Here is a 27,861-nt window from a genome sequence, read left to right on the forward strand (position 1 = left end):
TAGGTGTGGGTTTGAGGGTGCTGGGTTTACTTGGATGGGTTGAACTTGATGGACACTGGTCTTTTTTCAACCCTATGTAACTATGTAACTATGTAACTATTTCCCCAAGGGTTTGCATAAAAACCCTCCCCAGTTAATTGAAGTCCCGCTCAGTGTTTATTCAGACATCTCTTTACTTCACCTGCCATGATGTAGGGCGGGCAATGGCAAATTAAAACAGACTTATACAGTTATAAACAAATCAAAGTGTAACAGCTTTCCTTGTCTTTATCTGTACCCGACAGGTGTGTGGTTTGGACTGGAGATGACAAAGTGTTTTTTTTCAACCCAACGATCCAGCTCTCTGTATGGGACAAACCCATTGACTTAAAGAACCGGATCGATATAAACCGAATAATTGAGGATCCGCCCCACAAACGCAAACTGGATACATCTACAAGTAACTGCTCACTGTGATTATTTGATTTCATTTGTTACATGACTCATTTTGTGGTAACGGCATGAATCTCGTGTTTGTATATGGCTCCAGATTCAAAGCGCAATTCATTTACAGGTTTCAGGTATAATGTGTCTTTCTAAAGTAGTGTGATAATTATAGCTTTATACACATACTGAAAGCATGTCATATTTCCATAAATTACTGTTAATTTGTTGTCTGCTGATGTGCACGTATTTTATACCATTCATTTTCTTTGAAATGCAGAACAGGGATGGGCTGTACAAAGCAGCCGCACATATTCTGCAATTGTTAATGTGTTTGTTGACTGCTTTTGAGCTTATTTATTAAGTGCAAGCGCAGTTGTCATGCAACTTTGCTACAGTTAAATATATATAAATAGATATAAATCGGCAGCATTTATTAAAGGTTCTTGCATTTAAAGCTGCTCCACATGTTGATGCTAAGTGCTGTTGTGCTTTGTTAGCCTGTTTGGATCACATAGTGCAACTATTGCAGGAATTCCAACAGGGGCCTGAGTCAATAGGTGCAGCACACTTGGACCCAACACAGAAGCTTTTTAGTTAATCTGTGTCAAATTCACATTGTAGCGCATGTTTTATATTTGCACAGGCTGTAATTGTGTCAGCAGCATCACCACCTTCTCCTTCCCACAGTCAGGGTCAGACTGAGGAGTGCGGGGCCCATTGGGGCTCCCGCCCCAGGGGCCCTGCAGGTGACCCACCAGCCAAGTCCCCTAACCCCCCCCCCCACAGGGGCCCCCTTAACCACCCACAGGGTTCCCCACCCAACAGCCTCCCTTGAGCGCACGTAAATTTAACGCGTCAGGGGAGGAGCGGTTGTGTAGGGGGAGCATCGGCAAGGATCCGGCAGCCCAGTCCAACTCAGCTCACAGTTATGCTGGGTTTGTGGGGAAATGCTGCATTGTGGGTGAAAAACTTGCACCCCAATTCGTACTTTACACACTTAACCTGCTATACCTATTGGCACAGACTGCAGTGGGAACCCTGGAAATACTGCCACCTTCAGGGTGGTGCTAGCTCCAGGGGACCCCTTCAAATGGAGCACTTGTGGTTCATCAGAACAGACTAGGAAAGTGCATTGGATTTTGGCTACATGGAGTGCAAGGAGTGTGTTCAGGCAAAAGTCATGTTTTTGCATATGTTTTTTGTCATATTTGTGTCAGGTTTCTGTGTTGTGTGGGGCTCATTAACAAATTTTGTCTCCCTTTATGAGGAATATGTATTAAAAGGGAGCATTAAGTGGCATTAAGTGGCCACAAACTTCTTATAGATTGTTTTGAGCTACTGTACCTGGGCAAGCTGTATGCCTTTTATTACATATGGGGGTAAAAGAGCCTAACCAGTGGGACAGTGTGCAAATAGGGCTATTCATGCTTTTTTTTTACATTTTTTAGTTGGCTCATGAATGTTGAATGACATTTTTAGCCTGCAGTTTAACTTGCTTTGAGTTGTTAAGTATCTGATTGCTGGACAGTGATGGTTGGGGAAATCCAGCTCCATACAAGTAGTGATGAGCAAATCTGTTCTGTTTCGCTTTGCCGGAAAATATGCGAATCTTTCAAAAGATCCGCGAAACGGTGAAAAATTCACGAAACAGCGAAAATGTCATGCAGCAAAAAAAAATTGTCGACCAAATTGGCTATTATTTTGTCGCGCGGCTGTTATTTTGTCGCCCACGGCTATTATTTTGTCGTGCGGCTATTATTTTGTCGCCCGCGGCTATTATTTTGTCGCACGTTTATTCTTTTGACGCCCGCAGCTATTATTTCATCACGCGGCTATTCGTTTGACGCCCGCGACTATTCTTTTTTGACGCCGGCAACAATATTTGGACGTGCGGTGAATTTTTCTGCGGCTAATTTTTTCATCCGTTTCGTGAAACAATATGCCAATGGCGAAACGCAGAAATTCGCCACAAATCCATGCCTGGCAAAACATTTCGCCCATCACTACATACAAGCATGACTATGTACCTACAGTGTCTGAAATCTCAAAGTCTTCTATAAGTTTCTTATAATAAAGCTACAGCTGTGTTAGTAAATGGGCAATGATAAAATCTGCTCCTTGGAAATGCATTTCTGCATTATATCATTGAGGTGTTAGTACAAAACAAAGGTAGATACAACCTTGGCGGGGTTGGCTGTCTGGTGTAGGAAGTAATTAAATCAAATCTAGCTTTGCAATATGTTTTCAGCTTTGCCATCTGTTACAGGAAAAAAAGTCATTTTTTGGCGGATTATTCTCCAACTATAACTCAGTTTTATGGAATTCCTCGTACAGTGTGTGTAGAGAATAAATATAAAACAGGGTAATTGCAGTTTCTTCTCGTTCCTTCTGTTCTGAGTGGAGCAGAAGAAAATGTATATAATAAGGAGTGTTGCTGACATTATTTCCTACACAACCGTGCAGTCTCTACAGCATTGGTCTTAGGGGGAAGCAAAAAGGGGCTTTGCCCCAGGTCCCCAGCACCAAGGGGTCTGTTTGCAGAAGACCATTGATAAAATCACAAAGGTCGTATTACTGTATATAGTGTAACAATTGTTAGACAAAAAGGACTGCAGCTATTAAGGCAGAGATCCCCAACCTTTTTTAATCATGAGTAGTGATGGGTGAAATAATTTGGCAGGCATGGATTCGCGGCAAATTTCTGCATTTCGCCATTGGTGGATTCCTTCACGAAACGGGCGTCAAAACTTTCCGCAAGACAAAAAATTGTTGCCTGCATCAAAAAAATTGTTTCCAATATTCCAATATAAAAATTTTTTCATTGATGCGCAACATTTTCTGCGTTTCGTGAATTTTTCACCATTTTGCAAATCTTTTGCATGATTCGCAAATTTTTCAGTAAAACGAAAACCGAACAGATTCGCTCATCACTACTCATGAGCCACATTAAGATGTGAAAAGTGTTAGTGAGCCAAACAAGCCAAATAAGGGCTGTGATTGGCTATTTGGTAGACCCATGTGGACTGCTAGCCTGCAGGAGACTCTGCTTGGAGTAAAACTGTGTTTCTGCTTCCAAAACTTGCCTCCAAGCCAGAAATGTAAATATGGCACCTACATTGAGGCCACTGGGAGCAACTTTAAAGGGGGTGGTGATCAACGTGTTACTCACGAGCCACTGGTTGGGGAACCCTGTATTAAAGCTATCAGGGATGCCAGGAGGTTAAGTTTAACAACAACTGTAGGGCAAACCTGTCCTGCACTTTGATAGGTCTCTACATACCAAAACTAAGCAGAGAGACTTACTACCTGCCAGTACACAGGGCTGCCTTGTGCCCACCAGTGCTTTTTAAATGAGCACTAATGGGCACTTTTGCAGCTTATTTGCTTTTGTATTTTCTTTAGGGGTCAAAGTAAATCACCCTTATAAGTGGGATATGGAACAAATCATGAGTGGGCATGGGCCAGCTGTATGGGGCCATGATTTCTGAAGGTGAAGAGTTGCATACATGGACATTAAACATTAATGCACGATGATGCTCTGCAATGAAGGGGACAGAATACGGTATCTGTTTGACTTTCACTCATATAAATAGCTTTTCACCATCAGAAGAAGTCGTATTGGTTGGAGATGCCTGTAACGGAAACAGCGAGAATAAAAATACAGACCTTGCACAATCAAATGTTCATGGTAGATGAAAGGAAATCCAGTTTTCTAAATCATTCTGATCCATGGAGAGCTTATAGCCCTCTGCCACTGATTTCTTCAATTGGACTCTTCAAACGAAGTAACAGCTTTATTCTTTAATCACATATATTTGTCTTCTTTCTATTTGATAGATGACAAAAAAGGTGGGTTTGTTCCAGAAGATGTTAGCGATGACCACAGTACAAAAACCAAACGAAATAAGTAAGTTTACCCAATGTATTTATTTGGTCTTGTCATTTTTATTTATTTATAAATACCCACATTGCATGAACTGAACCAATGAGCATGACATTGTCAGACAGGTGATACAACAGAGGCTAAAGGGACTAAGGCAAATGTGTAGAGATATATACACTTTCAAGCTGGCTATGGTCAAGACTGCATATGGGAACTAAAGTGATGCAGACTCTTTCCTGTTTTATTCATTTCAAAGACATTTACTGTGTTGCTCCTTTTGGGGAAAAAATATATCTTCTCCGCTGGTGTTGGTCTCCACCCTACCCTCCCTTCTAGCTTCAAATCTCCTGTGTTTAAAGATCTCATTTAAGGCAGGAAAGTGGTACAAGAATCCGATAGGCTTAAGGAATTGTTTACACACCATACTCCAGCTTTATGAGATGTTTGCATGGTCCTCTAGCTTGGTCTGAAATCTCCAAGATCAGCCAAAAGCCAGAGAAGAAGGAAGGGCAAACTCCACAGCAGCAGGAAGAATTTGTTTTCAGATCTGAGGAGGACACTTCCAATATAAAAAAAATGGGGCTCATTTATCAACACTGGGCAAATTCGTCTGTGGGCAGTAACCCATGGCAACCAATCAAATTGTTGCATTCATTGTTCTTCCTGCAGCTGGCTGAAAAAAGCCAATCACTGATGGGTTGCTCTGGGTTACTGCCCCTGGGCAAATTTGCCAGGTGTTGATAAATGAGCCCCAATATGTCAGTACAGGTATGGGAACTGTTATCCAAAATGCTCAGGACCTGGAGTTTTCCGCATAAGGGATTTTTCCGTAATTTGGATCTCCATAACATAAAGTCTGATAAAAATAATTTAAGAATTGAATAAACCCAATAGGATGGTTTTGTCTCCAATAAGGATTAATTATATCTTAGTTGGGATCAAGTACAGGTACTGTTTTATTATTACAGAGAAAAGGGAATCATTTAACCATTAAATAAACCCAATAGGGCTGTTCTGCCCCCAATAAGGGGTAATTATATCTTAGTTGGGATCAAGTACAGGTACTGTTTTATTATTACAGAGAAAAGGGAATCATTTAATCATTAAATAAACCCAATAGGGCTGTTCTGCCCCCAATAAGGGGTAATTATATCTTAGTTGGGATCAAGTACAGGTACTGTTTTATTATTACAGAGAAAAGGGAATCATTTAACCATTAAATAAACCCAATAGGGCTGTTCTGCCCCCAATAAGGGGTAATTATATCTTAGTTGGGATCAAGTACAGGTACTGTTTTATTATTACAGAGAAAAGGGAATCATTTAACCATTAAATAAACCCAATAGGGCTGTTCTGCCCCCAATAAGGGGTAATTATATCTTAGTTGGGATCAAGTACAGGAACTGTTTTATTATTACAGAGAAAAGGGAATCATTTAACCATTAAATAAACCCAATAGGGCTGTTCTGCCCCCAATAAAGGGTAATTATATCTTAGTTGGTATCAAGTACAGGCACTGTTTTATTATTACAGAGGAAATAATTTTTAAAAAATTTGAGTTATTTGATTATAATAGAGTCTATGGGAGATGGCCTGGGATGGCCTCTGGATAATGGGTTTCCGGATAAGGGATCCCATACCTGTACTTTAAAAAGTAATAGGTTTACCAGGGAATAGGAGATACTGGAGATATCTTGTATCCAGAGTTATTGCACATTGCACTACATTATCATTTATACAAAATAACCTATATTAACCTTGCTAATAACTAATGAGAAAGTAAAATAATTCTGGACAATCGATTGATGAAAGAATTGTGTTTTTTTCAATTTATACAGTTTCTCAGCTCCACAGATATGGTAAGAATAACTTTCATAAATCTGAAAGAACTTCCTCCAGATATGGAATATTCCATAGGGATACAGTAGGACACAGTAATTGGTCACTTAGAGGATGTAGGGCATAAGTAATGAGTTTCTAGGAAACTATCTTCAGAAAAAGGCTGTAAAGTGTAAAATATTTAATCAACGGTTATCGAGAAGAGCACTCTGTGGACATGACTTTTAAAGGATTTGCAAAATGGAGATGTTTCCTTATATTGAGTGTATAGAATGTAACCTTTGGGTACAGAGATCAAGGCACGGCTCACTGAATTCCTAGTGCATACCATAAAAAGACGTAAAAATAGACTGATTAAAAACATTTGGATTCCATTATTTATGTACTTTTGAACAAACGCTATTTTCCTATAGGGAAATGGTGTTGGAATAGGAGATATCGTCATGTGTTCCAACTGAATTCTGCTTGAGTTTGTAATCCCTTAACAGTATAAACTCTATGTAAGGGCTCGTACACACGGGGGTATTCCAGTGGCCTTGTTATGTGTTCCGGTTAGGGACGAGTGAAACTTTCCCTTTATGGGAAAATTCATAAAGTTACAAACAATTTTCTTGTACTAATTGAGAAACTTTTCTCAAGTTTTTTCTTGTACTAATTGCATTGGGGCATACTTTAAGTCATATTGGAAGCAAGCACTTGGACTTTTCTACTCCCACATGAGACAACTGGTACAGTAATTTAGATGTTACATTAAAGGAGAAGATGTAGGGGGGCATATTGTAATGCATAATGTGTTGTTCATATATATATAAATATATATATATAAATTTATAAATAATTGTATATTAATAACACATATAGTAATGCTTATACAGGTATGGGATACATTATAAGGAAACCCATTATCCAAAAAGCCCCGAATTACGGGAAGGCCATCTCCCATAGACTCCATTTTAATCAAATAATTTAGATCTTTAAAAATGATTTTCTGTTCCTCTGTAATAATAAAACAGTACCTGTACTTGATCCCAACTAAGATATAATTACCCCTTATTGGGGCAGAACAGCCCTATTGGGTTTATTTAATGGTTAAATGATTCCCTTTTCTCTGTAATAATAAAACAATACCTGTACTTGATCCCAACTAAGATATAAATAATCCTTATTGGGGGCAGAACAGCCCTATTGGGTTTATTTAATGGTTAAATGATTCCCTTTTCTCTGTAATAATAAAACAGTACCTGTACTTGATCCCAACTAAGATATAATTACCCCTTATTGGGGCAGAACAACCCTATTGGGTTTATTTCATGGTTAAATGATTCCCTTTTCTCTGTAATAATAAAACAGTACCTGTACTTGATCCCAACTAAGATATAATTACCCCTTATTGGGGCAGAACAGCCCTATTGGGTTTATTTCATGGTTAAATGATTCCCTTTTCTCTGTAATAATAAAACAGTACCTGTACTTGATCCCAACTAAGATATAATTACCCCTTATTGGGGGCAGAACAGCCCTATTGGGTTTATTTCATGGTTAAATGATTCCCTTTTCTCTGTAATAATAAAACAGTACCTGTACTTGATCCCAACTAAGATATAATTACCCCTTATTGGGGCAGAACAACCCTATTGGGTTTATTTAATGGTTAAATGATTCCCTTTTCTCTGTAATAATAAAACAATACCTGTACTTGATCCCAACTAAGATATAAATAATCCTTATTGGGGGCAGAACAGCCCTATTGGGTTTATTTAATGGTTAAATGATTCCCTTTTCTCTGTAATAATAAAACAGTACCTGTACTTGATCCCAACTAAGATATAATTACCCCTTATTGGGGCAGAACAACCCTATTGGGTTTATTTCATGGTTAAATGATTCCCTTTTCTCTGTAATAATAAAACAGTACCTGTACTTGATCCCAACTAAGATATAATTACCCCTTATTGGGGCAGAACAGCCCTATTGGGTTTATTTCATGGTTAAATGATTCCCTTTTCTCTGTAATAATAAAACAGTACCTGTACTTGATCCCAACTAAGATATAATTACCCCTTATTGGGGGCAGAACAGCCCTATTGGGTTTATTTAATGGTTAAATGATTCCCTTTTCTCTGTAATAATAAAACAGTACCTGTACTTGATCCCAAATAAGATATATTTAATCCTTATTGGAGGCAAATCAATTCTGTTGGGTTTAATTAACCTTTAAATTATTTTTTAGCAGAGTTAAGGTATGGAGATCCAAATTATGGAAAGACCCCTTATCCAGTATACCCCAGGTCCCGAGCATTCTGGATAATGGTTCCCATATCTGTATACATATAAATAACTTATATAACAATATTAATGTGTGCCTGGACACGTGACACTGTAACTCTCTTCTTCATATAAGAACAGGTTAAACAGCGTTTTACCCTCAGTCTATTAGTATATAAATTAGGAACTTCTAGATATGAACCGTGTGACAATAGAATGAAACATACACTTCGCCATGCCTTTGAAGTCCACAAATAATATTGAATTTCTCATTTATTTGGTCAATTCTAATTACAAAGTCCATTAGACTGTCAGTCTGACATAGAAGCAGTTGCTACATTTCATGTCACCGAGATTAATTATTTGCTTTAGCGTGCAAGATAAATGCCATAGCTGTCGAAACGTGGTGGGAAAAGACATGTAGGGGAAGACAATAAATAATGACATAGGGCTAATTTACTTTCTAAAGTAGTTTTTTACTGCCACAGAACAATTAAGGAAGCTATTTTTTTTTGACATATTTAACAGTTAACACCAACGGGAACAATCTTGAAACAGAAAATCAAAATGAAATGAAAGGTGTATACTCACTGGAACTGAGTCAAATGCACATATCTAGGGAACTCATTTTTAGAACCATACAGTCATGCAATATACATCATCCCTGTGTAGCTACATACATGCAGTAACATATGAGGTACACAGCCTGTGCAACTGCTTTGCTGACTCAGATTGTATAATGCAACTTCATCTGTTGAGATTTATTTAAAGATTTGCTGCAGAGTATATAGGGTAGTGAGTTAGGAAGCCATCTGTCAAACATGGTAAGCTTTTGGGGGTTTGTGATTGGCACATACAGTATGCAGCTCTCTTCATGGAGCAGAAAGGGGGATGTTTGGCCATTCCTGTATCTCTGGGATTATTGTACATCCCCTTACCAAAGAGAAAGCTAAAAAGAAAGTAAATCCCAGACAAAGCATAGTATCTATGACAAATAAAGAAGGTGAAGAAGGCTTATGACTTGGCTAAAGCTGAGGAGGTTACCAAGAGCAGTGCTAAGCAGTATTTCAGAAGAAGACATACAACAGATGACAAAAGAACGAATATCTATAGACTGTAGATGGAGCACAGGAAACATCCTTCCATTAAAAAATCACCTTTATTCAGTCATTAAAACCATCACAGAGTTAAGCACCTACAGCTTAACGTGTTTCATGGTTTCTCTCCACTTCATCAGAATAAAGGTGATTTTTTAATGGAAAGATGTTTCCTGTGCTCCTATAGCAGTGATCCCCAACCAGTGGCTCAGGGGCAACATGTTGCTCCCCAACCCCTTAGATGTTGCTCTCAGTGCCCCCAAACCTGGTAGTTATTTTTGAATTCCTGACTTGGGGGCAAGTTTTGGTTGAATAAAAACAAGATTTCCTACCAAATAAAGCCCCTGTAAGCTGATAGTGTGCATAGAGGCCCTTAATAGCCAATCTTAGCCCTTATTTGGCTCCTCCATGAACTTTTATGGTGTTTTTGTTGCTCTCCAAGTCTTTTTACCTTTTTACATTTGACTGTGGCTCACGAGTAAAAAAAGTTGGGGATCCTTGGTCTACAGTCTATAGATATTGGTTAAAGTGATGCCTGGATTGGGGGGGGTGTTGAGACTGAGCATCCAATTGCAGTTCAACCTATTTGGTGAGTGCTCCCCTGTATTGACATGACAAAAGAACAAAGAATCCCTCTGTCTGCAATGCAGTATGTGCAATGGCATCTCTATGAGGCTTCTCTAATGAAATAGAAAAATAATTAAATAGGTTTAGGGCAGTGCAAGATGAAGTGTAGATAGAAACCATTATTGCTGAGATTTGGGAGCAGGCCAGATGTATGGAGGTCAATAAAGGTAAAAAGCAAAACATACCTGGCATTTAGTGACTGGAACCGTACTAATGTTCTATAGCATCACTAGAATGAAGAACGGTGGAGACACTGGTAAAAGCAAGAAAGCAAGTGCAATAGTATATAATCTCAATGCTTCTCTTATTTATTATTGAAGGGGTTTCTTTTTCCCATCTGGACCTTTGCTTTTCCCCACTTAATTTGTTCAATGCCTTTGGAGGCCCTTCCATAGGCTTCTATATGTGCTAGTTAGACTTAGCCAACAAAAGTCATATCTCAGCAGTCTAGGTAAATAATAGCAGCAATTTTGCTTAATAATATTTAAAGACCATATCCCCTGTCCTGCAGAATTACCTACATTTGTAAATCATGAAACAGAGGATAACATTATTGATTTGCCAGCTTTTATGGACAAATATTTTAATGTAAAAGTCTCTTCTGACAACTCTCTTTGATGGATGGCTCTGTGATTCTGCAAACTTGCTTTCACAATTGCAGCTCTGAACATCCCACACTACATCTTGATCTGATGGCAACAAATCTATGAATAATAAATGGCAAACAGACCTAAAGTGATACCTCAATTTTAATCAAGAAAATAGCCAGAATACGTTGGACCTCCAGAGTACAATAAACCAAAGCAACTCATCCTTTCCCTGAAATGTTACCAGCAGCCATAAGCCATTCAAGTATGTTTTTTTGTGCCAGTGTAGCAATATGTATTCCCCTTTCCTCAGCACAATTATTCAAAAAATAGCAAGAAATTTGAGATAAAAGTACCTATTTCTGTTATGTTGTTCAGTTTTTTCTGTGACTTTCAAAAAATTCTGCATCACACAGGAGTTTAAATCAAATTCAATAGAGCAACAGATAAATTAACTTAATCAATTAACATGCACAATTCTAATATTAAATACAGGTATAGGACCCGTTATCCAGAATGCTCAGGACCAAGGGTATTCCGGATAAGGGATCTTTCTGTAATTTGGATCTCCATACCTTAAGTCTACTAAAAATCAATCAATAAACCATTAATTACAGGTACTGTTTTATTATTACAGAGAAAAGGGAATCATTTAACCATTAAATAAACCCAATAGGGCTGTTCTGCCCCCAATAAGGGGTAATTATATCTTAGTTGGGATCAAGTACAGGTACTGTTTTATTATTACAGAGAAAAGGGAATCATTTAACCATTAAATAAACCCAATAGGGCTGTTCTGCCCCCAATAAGGGGTAATTATATCTTAGTTGGGATCAAGTACAGGTACTGTTTTATTATTACAGAGAAAAGGGAATCATTTAACCATTAAATAAACCCAATAGGGCTGTTCTGCCCCAATAAGGGGTAATTATATCTTAGTTGGGATCAAGTACAGGTACTGTTTTATTATTACAGAGAAAAGGGAATCATTTAACCATGAAATAAACCCAATAGGGCTGTTCTGCCCCCAATAAGGGGTAATTATATCTTAGTTGGGATCAAGTACAGGTACTGTTTTATTATTACAGAGAAAAGGGAATCATTTAACCATTAAATAAACCCAATAGGGCTGTTCTGCCCCCAATAAGGGGTAATTATATCTTAGTTGGGATCAAGTACAGGTACTGTTTTATTATTACAGAGAAAAGGGAATCATTTAACCATTAAATAAACCCAATAGGGCTGTTCTGCCCCCAATAAGGGGTAATTATATCTTAGTTGGGATCAAGTACAGGTACTGTTTTATTATTACAGAGGAAAGGGAATCAGTTTTAAAATTCTGAATTATATTATTAAAATGGAGTCTATGGGAGATAAGGGATCCCATACCTGTATATAAGGCAGGTTTATTCTAAATTCTGAATTTATTTCTGAATTTTTAAATTTTTTTTTAAAAAAAACCTCAAAAATCTCAGACGGGCGCTTATTTTCTTATTTGATAAAAACTTTGGTTCTTAAAAACTTTATTGCTTCAGAAAAAAAAATCCCACATTTGAATATTTTCAAGTTTTCCAAACTCAAATTTTCCAGATTTCTCAATCAAAATTCAAAAGCTTTTAGAGAAGTCAAAGGGAGTTTTATTTTTTTTTAAAATGTTTCATTTTTAAAAATTATTAGAATAGATTTCCTTGGTGATCAATGTTTTTTCTTTCACAAATAAACAAAATCAAACTTTTTCTGGAAATGCAACGTGGTTGAGAAAGAAACTAGACTTTCAGTTTTAAAGGAGAAGGAAAGGCTAATAAAGAGTTAATCTCAAGCTGCAGGCATACCTTCAGTTGTCTCAATAGTGCCCTTAAGTCTCCCCATATTTCTTCTGTTCAGATGATCGGAACCCTCATAGGAAAAACAACGCTGAACTCTGTAAGAAAATTCCCATCATGCCATGCTCCTGCACCAAGACCAAGACCCCTGTACATGTGCAGTTAGTAAGACTATGAGGAAACTTCCTGCGGGCGGGAGTTCTTAGCATTCTTGAGGGAGGGGGGAGCAGGAGAGAAGAGAGAGCTGTGTGGGGAGCAGGAGAGAAGAGAGAGCTGTGTGTCTCTGGCACAGGAAAACAAAGAGACAACAAATCCTGTTTCTTTTGATAGAGGACTCAGTGCAGCGTTTCTGTGAGTAGTTATGGCTGTATTTACATAGACCTTTCTGATAAAGCTTACTTAGTTTTTATCTTTCCTTCTCTTTTAATAACTCCGCCTCTAGATATATAGAGCAAAAAAGCTGGAAAATGTTTAAGGTTTGTAACCCATACTTGGAAGATAGAGACTTCTTTGCTACCTGAGGCAAGCAAGGGGTTTATAGGGTTGGGATACATAAACCATGCTGATAGGAGGAGGATTTTTGACTCATAACATTCAGGCCAGAGAGAGTCCTATTGTCCTGCATCAGTTTGTTCGCAGCATGAAATCCCTTCAAAGGCCGAGCCTCCGCTAGGAACAAAGCGCTTGTCTTGTTAGTGCTTGAACTTTCCAGAAAATAGCCTGCAATACAGCAGCAAAGTTGCCTTTTTCATGTTTTATCACCGACTGAGCATTTTCCCCCTGCAGAAATGTTTCCCAGTAAATGGATATCATCTATTTGTAGTGCTTATTATAAGAAAAGAAAATCTATAATAAGATGAATCCGTTCAAAGGTAAAAGTACTTATACTGCAAGCGGAGTAGTAAAGTCAATCTTTCCCTAATAATTGAAGAGTCAAGGTCAAAGCCAACAGATTAGAGCGCCACCCTATGTATTCTGTAAATGTATTCTATAAATGGATGTGAATCAGAAATGCTCAGTGCTTTACATTCTGTGCACTGCATTAGCAGCGATTGTTATTTACTTAGTATGTGGGGTACAAATGCAGTCCATTAATGCAGCTTTTAACATTTTTTGTGGGTTTTATAGGATTTTACTATTTGTCAAAATACAGCAATAAAACCAAGGTTCAAGGAGTCAATGCCAAGTCCCTCTCCCCACTTTGAGTGGCAGAACGTAAGACCAGTAGGAGCAGTCCTCATTTGACAACACTGATCTTAGCAGCACATTTTTAATATCAAGTTGGACAAAGACAAATAATGTAAAACAATAAAAAATGTAAGACTAGGGGGGAGACTACTAAACCACGAACCGTCCGAAGGCATCCAAATGCGTTTTTTTCCGCAATGATCTGTATTTTTGTGACTTTTTCGTCGCCGTCACGACTTTTTCGTATTTTCCCCGACTTTTTCGTATTTTCCCCGACTTTTCGTCACCCTACCAAAATTTTTGGATTGAACGAAAGAACGTTTGTTGCACAACTAACGTTCTTTCATGCGCAAGTGCACTGACATGCATGCATGCAGACATGCACTGAAGGATAAAAGTCAGAAAGGTTTTCCCGGCGTTTACGATCGTTCAATACGAAAAATTTGCGACGAAAAGTCGTGGAAAATGCGAAAAAAGTCGCAATGGCAACAAAAAATTTCAGAAATTTTCGTTTCCAGCACGAACTTTTGCCGTTCGGGATTCGGATTCGTGGATTAGTAAATGTGCCCCTAGGTGTACAATTACTTAAACTTATTCAGCCTTTATTTTAGGTCAACTTCTCCTTTAAAGTGATATTTCTTTTAAAATGTTCTATTTAATATTTCTATTAATACATTCAAGCTGCTTAATGTAATGTAATAAGTTTTAAAACTATGTTGTTTCAGTGAATCTTTTCACCATTTCCTTAGTCAACTATTATGTGTATTATTACTGCAGTTTTTCACTGTTGATTCTGGCCTAAATCTGTTCCATACAAAATGAATGGGGTTATCTATAATGCTGGCCCAAACTATTCCTGCCATCCCCTGCTGCAAAAGCAGTCCTCAAGGAATCTTTAATTGGCTAGTGTTTATTTCATGGATATTACATCTTAACCAAGACCAGTCAACCACAGGTCAATAAGAGCCTCCCAATACATTAGTCATTTCTGTTCAGCCAGTTAAGCCATTGTACATCCTTATAAAGACTTTATAAAGGGAACAAAATGAACATCAAACATACTATAGTGAACTGTGAGTCCAGCTACTACCCTACTACCCCACTAACCATACCCCAAAACAATGTAGGTTCCTATTACTCCCACACTCATTAGACACATAAGAGCTGCATTATTTCTGGTCATGTGATCTCTGAGGAGCACACAGACCATCACAAAATGGTGGCTCAAGGGAAAATATGTAAAAGAGTAATATTTACTGAGATATTATATACATATATATATATATATTTTTTTTTTTTTTTGGAGGTATGGTATTGCTTTAAGTACCTGTTGAGGAAAGTGGAGAATATATTATATGCCACTGTAAAAGTTTACTGTTAAAGGAGAAGGAAAGGCTAGTAAAGAGTTAATCTCAAGCTGCAGGCATACTTTCAGTTCTCTCAATAGTGCCCTTAAGTCTCCCCATATTTCTCCCGTTCAGATGATCAGAAGCCAAACAGGAAGAAAAAAACGCTGAGCTGTGTAAAGAAAGTTCCCACAATGCCTCACTCCTGCATAGACACCCAGACCAGTGTACATGCTCAGTTAGTTAGACTATGGGGCTGATTTACTAACCCACGAATCCGACCCGAATTGGAAAAGTTCCGACTTGAAAACGAACATTTTGCGACTTTTTCGTATGTTTTGCGATTTTTTCGGATTCTGTACGAATTTTTCGGATCCAATACGATTTTTGCGTAAAAACGCGAGTTTTTCGTATCCATTACGAAAGTTGCGTAAAAAGTTGCGCATTTTGTGTAGCGTTAAAACTTATGCGAAAAGTTGCGCATTTTTCATAGCGTTAAAACTTAACGCTACGAAAAATGCGCAACTTTTCGCGTAAGTTTTAACGCTACGCAAAATGCGCAACTTTTTACGCAACTTTCGTAATGGATAGGAAAACTCGCGTTTTTACGCAAAAATCGTATTGGATCCGAAAAATTCGTACAGAATCCGAAAAAATCGCAAAACATACGAAAAAATCGCAAAGTACCGATCATTACGAAAAAAACGCAATCGGACTCCATTCGACCCGTTCGTGGGTAAGTAAATCAGCCCCTATGAGTCAGCTTCCTGCTGATTGGCTCAGATCCACATTCCTAAGGGGGTGGGAGTGAGTTCTTAGCATTCTTGAGGGAGGGGGGAGCAGGAGAGGGAAGAGAGCAGAGAGCTGTGTATCTCTGGCACAGGAAAACAGACACAACAAATCCTTTGACAGAGAAGACAGTGCAGCATTTCTGTGAGTTCTTATGGCTGTATTTACAGAGACCTTTCTGATAAAGCTTACTTAGATTTTACCTTTCCTTCTCCTTTAACATCTATACCTATGTACAGCACAGCAAAAGAATAGGCCGCACAAGCCAAACATCAGAAATAAAGATCTCCGGACTTAGGAAACTTCCAGTGCAATTAAATTAGGTGCAACTCATGGTGTCTGAAGTGACACTGGAAAAAATGCTGCATAGTGCACTTTGTACATGTGTTGGCAGTGAACAAATGACCCCCAAGGTATTTTGTGGTAGCCATGTAATAATAAGGGAAGGCAGGAGTCTAATGGAGTTATGTAATAAATGGCATTAAGTTTGCAGAGGAGTAGTAAGCTGTAGCAACCAATCAGCAGGTGGCATTTACTGGTCACCTGTTTAAAAGCAAACATCTTATTGGTTGCTATGGGTTACTGCTTCTGGGCAAACTTAGGGGCCCATTCATTAAACCAAAAATTTTCGCCAATTAAAAGCACAATTGGAAAAGATTTGGTGTAACCACGATAATTTCCGATGTGCAAAATTTTGTGAAAATTCTTTTCTTGGTGGTACGTACAAAAATATTGTGGTTGTGTATCGTGTCACAAAATTTTCTCTACTGCTCCAACCTGACCAAAAGAAAGTCACAATATGAAAGTTTAAATGAACAAGCAGAATATCCAAGGCTATTGTGATACTAATATCTACAGTTAGTACTAGTGGTTGTATTTATAGTTTATGTATGTGAGTGTATAGATTGGTAGGTGTGGGTTGTGTGTGCTGGGTTTACTTGGATGGGTTGAACTTGATGGACTCTGGTCTTTTTTCAACCCTATGTAACTATGTAACTATGAATTTAGAAATGGTTGTAGTCACGAAAAAGTCGTACTATTTTACCAATATTATTGTGGTCCTTGCGAAAAGTTCTAAAAATTTGAAAAAATACGAATCTTTCTGAAAAAAAAAATTGTGGTTTAATGAATGGGCCCCTTAGTGTCTTTTATGACATACTGTATGGGGTATGTATTATTTGGTGTGGCCTTGTAGCTCTCCTTTGCCAAAGTACATTTCCACATTCAATACTTTGTAAGTGAGCTCCAAGGTTGTTGTTTTCAATGCAAAATTGGCTGGCATATTCACCTGTTACACTGCTGGCCAACGTTTGATAAATGTTTTGAATGTTTTGAAGGTTTGCCTAAGCTTTTTGTGTTGTATTATCCAATTGTTGAAGAACTGAAGATCTTCGTATTAATGAAGAAGAGGAAGCCGACCCTGAAGAGAAGAAAGAGAAAACGAGTTCTCTGGAATTATTGCCCCCTTTGGAGGAACGCATGACGTGCTTCAGAAGTATGCTACTCGAGAGAGGGGTACAGTATATTTGTATATTTCCCGTTAGTGCTACACATCCCTTGTATTAATATATAAGAAAGCTCTGTGTATTGCAGTCACTCCTGACATTGGTAATTGGTAGGCTTTCATTAGTATGCACCGCAGGCCTTCAGGAAGAAATCACAAATAAACCATCAGCATTTAGAGAAAATTATGGACTCAACTGCAACGGCAGGCAAAAAATAGTACAACATGTCTGCAGCGTTTGTATAAACATTTCCATTGTGTTTTTCCCTACTTTCAATAGAGTAACTGTCACATTTGAATCATGATCATAGGCAGCAGAAGATGGGTTTAAGCCACGCCCAGTGTCAGAAGCCACACCCTCAATAACACGTGTCTTTAAAAGCTTTAAGGTGAAATGTAGAAAAAGCAAATGTTGCTCCAGTTCTAATAACCCACAACAAACTGATATTTAATGTATTTTACAGGTATAGGACCCATTATCCAGAATGCTCGAGACCTGGGGTTTTCCATATGGGGGCTTTCCATAATTCAGATCTCCTACCTTAAGTCTGCTAAAAAAAATTTAAACAGTAATTAAACCCAACAGGATGGTTTTGGCTCTAATAATGATTAATTATATCTTCGTTGGGATCAAGTACAGGTACTGTTTTATTATTACAGAGAAAAGGGAATCATTTAACCATTAAATAAACCCAATAGGGCTGTTCTGCCCCAAAAAGGGGTAATTATATCTTAGTTGGGATCAAGTACAGGTACTGTTTTATTATTACAGAGAAAAGGGAATCATTTAACCATTAAATAAACCCAATAGGGCTGTTCTGCCCCCAATAAGGGGTAATTATATCTTAGTTGGGATCAAGTACAGGTACTGTTTTATTATTACAGAGAAAAGGGAATCATTTAACCATTAAATAAACCCAATAGGGCTGTTCTGCCCCCAATAAGGGGTAATTATATCTTAGTTGGGATCAAGTACAGGTACTGTTTTATTATTACAGAGAAAAGGGAATCATTTAACCATTAAATAAACCCAATAGGGCTGTTCTGCCCCCAATAAGGGGTAATTATATCTTAGTTGGGATCAAGTACAAGGTACTGTTTTATTATTACAGAGAAAAAGGAAATCATTTTTAAAAATTAGAATTATTTGATTAAAATGGAGTCTATGGAAAATGGCCTTTCCATAATTCGGAACTTTCTGGATAATGGGTTTCCGGTAATGGGTCCGATACCTGTACTTTAAGTACAGCTGGCTGGTTGCTTGCTTTTTATGGGTAGAGCTGAAGCAAACGGAAACACTCTAGTCACTCTATTTCCAACCCTGAGGGCTGAAACTCCAAGGGATGAGAATTGCTAGTGTCATCTCCAGAATGTTATAGGTTACAGGTATGGGACCCATTATCCAAAATGCTCGGCACCTGTGTGTATTCCATTCATTCGGGTGCAGGCACAAGTAGGAGGCGTAAGGCGGTATTTTCGGCAAGCGTTTTTCCACTTGCCGAATATATACGCCCTACGCCTCGTCTGGCATTAGCCTTTTGTTTCAACTTCAGCTATTTGCATCTGTGCAATTATTGGCCCTTAGATAGGGTGACCACTTCCTGCACACTGTAAATATAGTGCTATGCAGGGCATGGGCACTTCCTCTTTGGCCTTCCTCTTATCAGCAGAAGGGGTGCACATTGAGCCTGGGACCCCAGCTATGCCCAGAAGCCTGTGCCCTAGAGGAAGCCATCCATCTAGAGATTCTAAGTCAGGGACAGGGACCCCGTGAGTGAGGTAAAGTCATTTGCAGGTTACACCTCAGTCATAGCAGCTCTAGGTGTGTGACTTAGCTCAGGGTTATTGAGCAAGAGCAGCTGTATGCTCCAACAAAGGAGAATTTAGTGGGTTTTGTACCCCAAGGCTCTGCTGCCTTATTGTAGGGACCACAGTTCAGACACAGGTTTCAGGCTATTCCTAAACCCTGAACCACCATTGGCTGTAGGGATCCGGGCCAGTAAAGTTAGACCCCCTTGGGACTCCACTGCGGTGTCACACTGTTCTGCTACTTTGCAACTGCATTTGACATTTGTGCTATTCTACCTTAGTACCGTGAGTTTTAACCCTGCATGTGCTGTGTACCATCAATAAACCAAATTCTAGTTCAACGCAAAAGAACCTCTGGCGTCCATAATTACATTGTATACATCCTTGGCAGTGGAGAGTTGCAGTTCAGCAACATCTCATAAGTGCATTTCTTCCAATTTGCGAAGGCCCAGCCTGCGTGTTTGAGTCACATGTGCCCGTGCTCATACCCACTAGCCAGATTTGGCAAATACTAGCCAAGATAGGGTTACACTTCCTTTCCTGCTCCAACTGCCACTGAAACACATAGAGCTCAAATAGTACCTCATACTTGTACCTTGAAATGCTTTTGTTCTGGTGAACTTTCCTCCTGTCTGTCTCTGTTATGCCCAGTCCCTTCCCTTTCCCCTGGGCTCTCTACTACTCTCTGGCAGACGTTTTAAACCAAGACTAAAATTTTGGGGGTGGGGGGACATGGTCTCACCCCCACGCTGTTCTGATGCCTATGGTAATTATGATTATCTTTTTTTTTACCAAAAATGTTACGTACTTTCCAATGGGCTTATACAATTCACATTTAGCTGTAGTTCAGGGAGTAGTGTCGGGGAAAAATGTGCAAATCTTTCAAAAGATTAGCGAAATGGCGAAAATGTTGCGCCTCAAAAAAAAATTGCTAAGCGCATCAAAAATCGCTGCAACAATTTTTGCAGCAAATCCATGGCTGCCAAATTATTTTGCCCATAACTAAAACGCTGGTCTATGCTAATGAAAGCTTACCAATAATAATTCACATATATTAAGCTGAGATGTTTAATTCCTTCATAACCATAATTTTGCTTTCATCCATAAATACTGTCTATTAATTAAATAATTCTAATGGGGAATTCCACCCAACCACCTTCAGCCTGTATCCTCCAAATCCCACAATCCCCTGCACATGTGAAGTCAGTAAGGAAAGGTACATAGTGCAATGCATTGTGGGTTATGTAGTTCCTGCATGCTGTCTGTAAGCTGTGGAGAAGTTGTTACAATTTGTAACATGTTTTAGTCCCTCCTCCCCTGCCAGGATTTCAAATGATGCAGAAAGAGAAGAACTGTTTTGCAGCTGGATTTCCGCATATAAAAATTGTATTAATCCCTACTTTTTGAAGGAACAGATTACAGTGATAGGGATATTAGGGGTTTCTGTATTGTGTGGGGCACTTTAACAAATTTTGGTTTGGAAGCCGGAGTTCCCCTTTAAGGTAAATTATTAATAATACATATTTAGCTTTTAATATACAAGTAGAATATTAAGAGAGCTCTGGTGGTTGAGATTCTTGTCTTCATACTAAGAAACTGAGCAAAGTATCCAGTAAAGGAATGCTACAGTATGTACAATTATTGTTCAAAGGGGCGCAGTGTAGTGAAATTGTGATCACTTATACATTTGTTTATTCCCCTGACAATGGCGTATTTACTGCTCCCCAGGTTTCAGCATTCTCGACATGGGAAAAGGAGTTGCATAAAATCGTATTCGACCCTCGTTACCTTTTATTGAACTCAGAAGAACGAAAGCAGGTAAATCCTATTATGTGAGCCAGGTGGATTTTCTTAAGGCGATAGACAGGGGATTGCTTGGTAAACTGACCAATATTCTATGTCCAACTCAAATTAAAGATACTAAAACCATAAAATACTGACCAGTATTTGACAAACGGAGCTGTCCATAAATGTAAAATAAATATGCCAGAGAAAATTCACAAGCCCATTTATTCATTGAGTTTTTTTCTATAGTATACAGTATAAAGCTAAAAACATGTTTGGTAAAAAGGGGTAGAAGGGCAGAAGAAATAGTACTTGTATTGAAATTATATTCTGCCTATTATGTTATTTTTTTGCAAATATAAAGCACTTATTGGGCTATTTTCCCTCCCCCCCCCTTCCTTTACAAATAAGGCAATTTGTTCAAAACTCCCAATTAACCTATGTAGCAACCTAGAGCAGCTCATTATTAGGGGCATCTTAGTGGAATGGTAGTTTGTTTTATCAGCTCCTCTGAAGTTCTTCAGGACAAGGATGAGAGGGACGTGCTAAGGTGAAATCAGCTTCATATTCTTGTTTAGTGTCAGAAATAACAGAAACCATAGATAAAAAGGAAGAGGGTAATTTAAAGCAAACATGTCCAATATAGCTTTTTTCTTAACCATTACATTCTGGTGTAAGGGACAATCATCAGTTGGTTGGATTTCATCACCAATGAAGTAAAGGGTAATAACTTTGAAAGTGTTTGGTCCAACTAAGCTTTTTATAAATCATTTGGCTGCCACCATTGAGCATCAAACCACATGAAATGGGATATAAAAAGGGATTGTAACTAAATTGGGGACAACTTATACCATTTTAGGGGCTTATAGATCCTTCAATTACTATGAATTCAATAGTATGCCTTGTTCCAATGATAGTTGTAACAGGTAATGTACATTTAAATGTAAATAGCATCTAGAACCATGAGAAAATATCTTATGTTTCTTTGTTTCATATCATAATTAATTTAAATGTAACTCTATATTATTTAATATTTCCATTTCAAGGTATTTGAACAATTTGTAAAGACCCGGATTAAGGAGGAATACAAAGAAAAGAGGAGTAAACTAATGGTTGCCAAAGAAGAATTTAAAAAGCTTCTAGAAGAATCAAAACTGACTCCAAGGTATAATCTTGACGGCAAGAAGTCATCTATACAGTTTTATAGTTGAGTGTGTTTATTGAAGGTTAAGGGCTAATTACTTTCTAAATCAGTGCTTGTCAGACTTGATCAGTACAAGCCCCCACTGCAGGTTAAAACTTTGATCAGGGTCCCCCTAATGTCATAACAAGGCTACAGGAATAACAATGGGTTACCAGTCATTCAGCTACAGTTATAAAATGTCTTTCAAACTGTTTTTTGGAGCGCAAATAGCCATTGTCCACAATTCTCACCCTAACTGATCTTCATGCTGAACTCATCTGCCAATGTTCTAGGCCCCCCCATAGAGGGGGTTTTGCTACCCACCGTCCTAAATTATATTTTAATATCTGCCACAACAAATATGGAAGCAGTTATGCAAACTGGAGCCAGTTACTTATGTCCAAAGCCTCTTCTTGCACGTCAGCATTTTTGTGCAACTTCCTAAGGCAAAATGTGTGCAAATGTGACCATATTTGCTGGGGATTCCTGTAGCTACCACCACCTCAAAGACGGCTGTAGCTTCAGAGTTCCAACAGCAGCCAGCAGCAGTAGATGCAGCATACCTGTGCCTAAAGAACCACAGCGAGCACTAAAGAATTGCATGGTCCTTACTACCAAACTTCAATCTGTTCAATTTGTTCAATTAGTGTCAAAGCACATGTGCAATTGAGGGCATTTTGACACATTCAATGCCATTGCATCAGACACTTGGTTAATTTGAGTTGAAAAAAGACATCGGGCAAGTTCAACCCTGCCAAATAACCGTAAAAACATTGCAAGGGTTTGTGGGTAACCTATGAGTAAATGCCTTTAAGTCATTATATGCTTTTGATAGGGCGTTTGAGAAAATAAACTACATTAACCATATCCCTTGCACCTTCTTCCTGTTTCTGGGGTGTCCATATTTTTTGTTGCTTCACTAAAGGTCCAGAGGAGTGCTTAACTCTTTAAGACACTATCACATCACTGGGACCCAATGTTACCCTTACTTCATTACACACTAGTGGGCAATATCCACTGCACAATACATGCCATTATGGACAAGAACAACAACACTTCATTTGTTTTTGTTTTTGTTGTGCTTACATCAATTTACACAGATAACTAAATATGCCCTAATACACCGTATAGGTTATGTCTGTTTCAATATCTAATTATAGATCCTTAACATCATCCTACTAGATATGCTTTAGAAATTACATCCATATTATTTTTAATACTATGTTACACTTAATATATTAAACATTGCAAATAATTGCTTCTACCATATAAAATTGTATTCGTGAACCAACAAATGTATTTGTAGCTGTAATATTGGTGTGTAGGCGCCATCTCAGTGCATTGTGCCTGAGTCTGAGCTTTCAGGAGCCAGCGCTACACATTAGAGCTGCTTTCAGCTAACCTATTGTTTCTCCTACTCCCATTTAACTGGAGGAGTCATGAGCCAGACCTGGTGCTATTCTTATATATACCAGTAGGTGGGGCATGAGAGCATTTTTAGCAATGCAGGTGTCAGGGAGCTGTTATCTTGTTCTGCTGTCCGGCTGCAGGGGGAAAGGGAGGGGGGTTGATATCACTCCAACTTAGTGGAAAAGCTGAGAAGTAAAGTTTATCAAAGCACAATTCACATGACTGGGGGCACCTGGGAAACTAAGAATATATCTAGACCCATGGGACTTTTTACTATTGAGTGCTATTTTCATATCTACCACTAGGACGGGCATGGGCCCATTTTTAGCAATGCAGGTGTCAGGGAGCTGTTATCTTGCTACCTTCCCATTGTTCTGTTGATAAGAATATGGTTAACCCCATGTCAAATTACAAAATTAAATATAAAATCTGTTTGCTCTTTTGAAAAATGGATTTTAAAGCAGGATTCTGTTGGAGAAGCTCTAATAACTGATGTGTTTTGTAAAAAAAAATATGTCTTACTTGTGACAGAATCCCTTTAACTTATTTATTTATATTTAAATGGATGGGATACTATGCTTCTTGCTTGCATCAACTTTTTTCCTGCAAAAAAACACAAACGTGACTATTTGGTTATAACCCTTTATTAAATAAGCTAATGTTTAATGGAGGAGGTAAAGTCATTTTACTACCAAAATACTGCTACCTAAGTGCCACCTAGAATGATATATTTATTCTGCAGAAAGCATTACCATACCTGAGTAAAGAGCCCTAGAAGCTATTTTAGCTGGGTCTTCCTAGCTTCCTGCTGCAGCTCTAGCCATTGGTAGCTCAGATTACACATTCCTAATGGAGGGGGAGTGAATTCTTATTGGAGGGGGAAGCAGGAAAGAGCTGTGCAGACTCTGGCCCTGGGGAATTAATTTTCTGGGAGGGGAATTCTGATACCGAAGAACATGTTTACAAAAAAGGAGACAAGAAATCCTGTGTTTCTTTTGATAGAGGACTCAGTGCAGCATTACTGTGAGTGCTTATGGCTGTATTTACATATACCTTTCTGATAAACCTTACTTACTTTTGCTTACAGGGTTTTGATTCTCTGACTTGAATTTTGATAAATCGGCTTTATGTATAATTTCTACATTATCTCAAATAAAACTAAACCGAGCAAACCGTCTTTCTGTTTTTAGGACTGCGTTTAAAGAATTCGCAGAACGCTACGGAAGGGATCAACGTTTTCGTGCCGTCCAAAAGAAAAAAGACCAGGAACATTTTTTTAATCAGTTTATCAACGTGCTGAAAAAGAGGGACAAAGAAAACAGACTGAGGTTGCGGAAAATGAGATAAAACACGTGCAATAACCTACGTCTCTCCGATATTGCAACTGCCGAATAAAGGGAAAATAGGACATCTGTTCTTCATATATTTTTATCATTTAGCCGGAGAGAAAATAAAATGGAGGAGTTCGTGTTACTAAATGGTTTCTCGGAAGAGAAAGCGACGTTTACCGAGGAATAATGTTTCATATTGAAGCTATTTATTTTGTAACATCGGGAATATAATGTTTCAATTTTCCACCTTTCCACGTGTCACGCTCTTTGGTTGTTTCAATTACACCCAATGCACAATGTACAAACCCAACCTACCGTGATATTATGGGCGTGTACCATTAAACCATCAGGTTTTTCTTTTTGTAAGCACACATCCTTTTGTACTCAAAATGTGGTAATACCCGAGCTCATTTCTTTTATGATGTCTGAGTGGTACAATAAAAATGGTTAAACCTTTAGTGCAAGTGTGAATATATAGTATATATATATAAATATATGTCATTAGAACAAGTAGGCACAACAAATGCTATTGTCTTTGATCTGATGGAGTCACTCAGTATATGGAACTTCCTAGTTAAAACTACAAGCGCCACCGTTATTTTAACCACCCATGTCACGTTCTTTTTCTTCTTTCGATTGTATGCTGATGGTATGCATGAGTTTTTCCTCATCAGATTTGTATACACAAATATTTTAACTTTTCTAAATTAATAAATATTTTAAGCAAGTCTATTCTGAGATTTCATTGTTTCCTTCCCAATTTGAATTGAATTGACAGCGTTCATTATTGATGTGTATTGTTTATTGTTTTATATATTATATTTATTATTTAATAATGTATTTATTACTACCTTCTGCCTTTCCTGGTGTAGCATTACAGATGGGGCCATTGTAACTAGATTTTTTTTTCTATTTAATTTAAAAAAATGTTATTCGCGCAACTAATTTTTCCGCTGCAAATTTTCACATTTTGCCAATGGCAAAATGCGGAAATTCGCTATGAATCCATGCCTGATGAAAGGAGAAAACTAAGGGGGAGATTTACTAATCCACGAATGGTCCTAAGGCGGGCGAATGCGTTTTTTCGTAATGATCTGTATGTTTGCGACTTTTTCGTCGACGTCGCAACTTTTTTGTATATTTTCCGCAACTTTTTCGTCGCCTTTGCGAAAAAACCGGATTGGTTTTCCTGCCGTTTACTATCGCTCAATACGAACAAAACGCGGCGGCACCAAAAAAGTCGCGACAAATATGAAAAATCGCGTAGTGATAAAAAAGTCGCAAAATTTTCATTTCCAATACGATTTTTTTCCTTTCGGATTCGTGGATTAGTAAATCTGCCCCTAAGTAAGCTTTATCAGAAAGGTCTATATAAATACAGCCATAAGCACTCACAGAAACGCTGCACTGAGTCCTCTATCAAAAGAAACACAAGATTTCTATTTTTGTAAACATGTTCTTAGGGTATCTGACCCTTCTCATTCCTGGGGCCAGAGTCTGTGCAGTTCTCTCCTCTCTTCCTTCTCCTGCTCCCCCCTCCCTTAGGAATGTGTAATCTGAGCTACGAGCCTTTAGAACTGCAGCAGGAAGCTATGAACCCAAGCTAAAATGGCAGCTGCTATCTTAAACAGAAAAGCTTCTAGGGCTCTTTACTCAGGTATAGTAAAGCTTTCTGCAGAATAAATATAGTGTTCTAGGTGGCACTAATGTGGCAAATCTATTGGCAGTAATATGCCAAAATGACTTTCCTTCTACTTTAAGCAATGGAGATCTTAATTACGGAAAACCCCTTATCTGAAAAACCTCAGGTCCATAACATGTGTAATACAACTGCATCACAAATAGCCGTTATCATTTCTTTATTTTAGTTTTTGAGATACTGTATGAAACTATTTATTCAGGCTCTCCTCAACCTTACTTTTATCCTGTATAAGTGAAGTGCACTAATGAACCATTTATGTGTATTGCACAATTCACAACCAAGTTACTGATAAATCTCCCCTTAAATTTATGAACTGCAATGCATTATTTTTTGGACTACTGGGCTAGGAAGCGGGGTGGGATGGAGAGTCAGTTGCAATACAGGAATTAAAACAGTCAGGTGAACTGAAATATAAAGTGAAGTGGGGGCTTCAACTTTTTTCCTGCTGCAGACACCCCAGTCATGCTGTGACAGGGTGTTAGTATCATGTAGTGATATCAAGTGGTGATAACTTGCAAAACTTTTTAAGTTAAGGAAGAATGTCTGAGGCAAACTCCCCTGTTTCATTGTCTAAAATGACATTTTAATGCTAAGTGCATTTTTTTCTGGCAAATGTGTAATACTGCCACTGACATTTTTATCTTTCCCACAAAAATACTATTTTTTTCTGGTGCAGCAAAACACATGGAGAAATTGTAATGCAGATTTCTGAAAATGTGTAGCCCTTGGCAAAAACATGAATTTTGAAACATGAAACAGCAGAAAAGATTTACTCCCTACAAGTAGTAATACAATAATCTAACCAAAGCCATTGTGCAGTAGGGATGTAGAGAACCTCAAAAAAAAAAGTTTGCGAAACCCGTTCGCGAACTTACGCCAAAAAGCGTGAGTAACTTTGCGAACCACATACACTTAAATGAGAAGGCGAACTTTAAAACCTAGAAAAGCCATTTCTGGCCAAAAAACTGATTTTAAAGTTGTTTAAAGGGTGCCACGACCTGGACAGTGGCATGCAGGAGGGGGATCAAGGGCAAAAATTTCTCTGAAAAATACTTTGTTGACACAGCGTTGCGTAAAACCGCAAAGACAGCTGGCAGACCTAGCGGAAATATGCGGCGTTTTTTGCTATTTCGCACTATTAGCACCATGGAAACGGGATTTGCTTACACCAGTACTAGGCTGAAAAACGCCATGTGTGGCTTGTGCTGCGTTTTTAGGCCGAGAAAAAACGCAGCGAAAAAACGCAGCGGAAAAAAAACCGCGGCGA

General features: G+C 38.3%; 1 protein-coding gene across 1 annotated transcript in view; it reads left to right on the forward strand.

Annotated features, from left to right (window-relative positions):
• Nucleotides 1-25,620, forward strand: part of tcerg1l (transcription elongation regulator 1 like) — a 132,286-nt gene extending 106,666 nt beyond the window's left edge. Inside the window, exons 8-13 of the mRNA XM_031906370.1 lie at nucleotides 285-439; nucleotides 4,264-4,333; nucleotides 17,250-17,385; nucleotides 20,912-21,001; nucleotides 22,015-22,133; nucleotides 24,752-25,620. Coding sequence (XP_031762230.1) covers nucleotides 285-439; nucleotides 4,264-4,333; nucleotides 17,250-17,385; nucleotides 20,912-21,001; nucleotides 22,015-22,133; nucleotides 24,752-24,908 — 727 coding nt within the window. The 3' untranslated portion in view covers nucleotides 24,909-25,620. The remainder of the gene's footprint in view (nucleotides 1-284; nucleotides 440-4,263; nucleotides 4,334-17,249; nucleotides 17,386-20,911; nucleotides 21,002-22,014; nucleotides 22,134-24,751) is intronic.
• Nucleotides 25,621-27,861: the final 2,241 nt, after the last annotated feature.

This window comes from Xenopus tropicalis, chromosome 7 (assembly GCF_000004195.4).
Source record: "Xenopus tropicalis strain Nigerian chromosome 7, UCB_Xtro_10.0, whole genome shotgun sequence".
In the NCBI taxonomy this organism is placed as follows: domain Eukaryota; kingdom Metazoa; phylum Chordata; class Amphibia; order Anura; family Pipidae; genus Xenopus; species Xenopus tropicalis.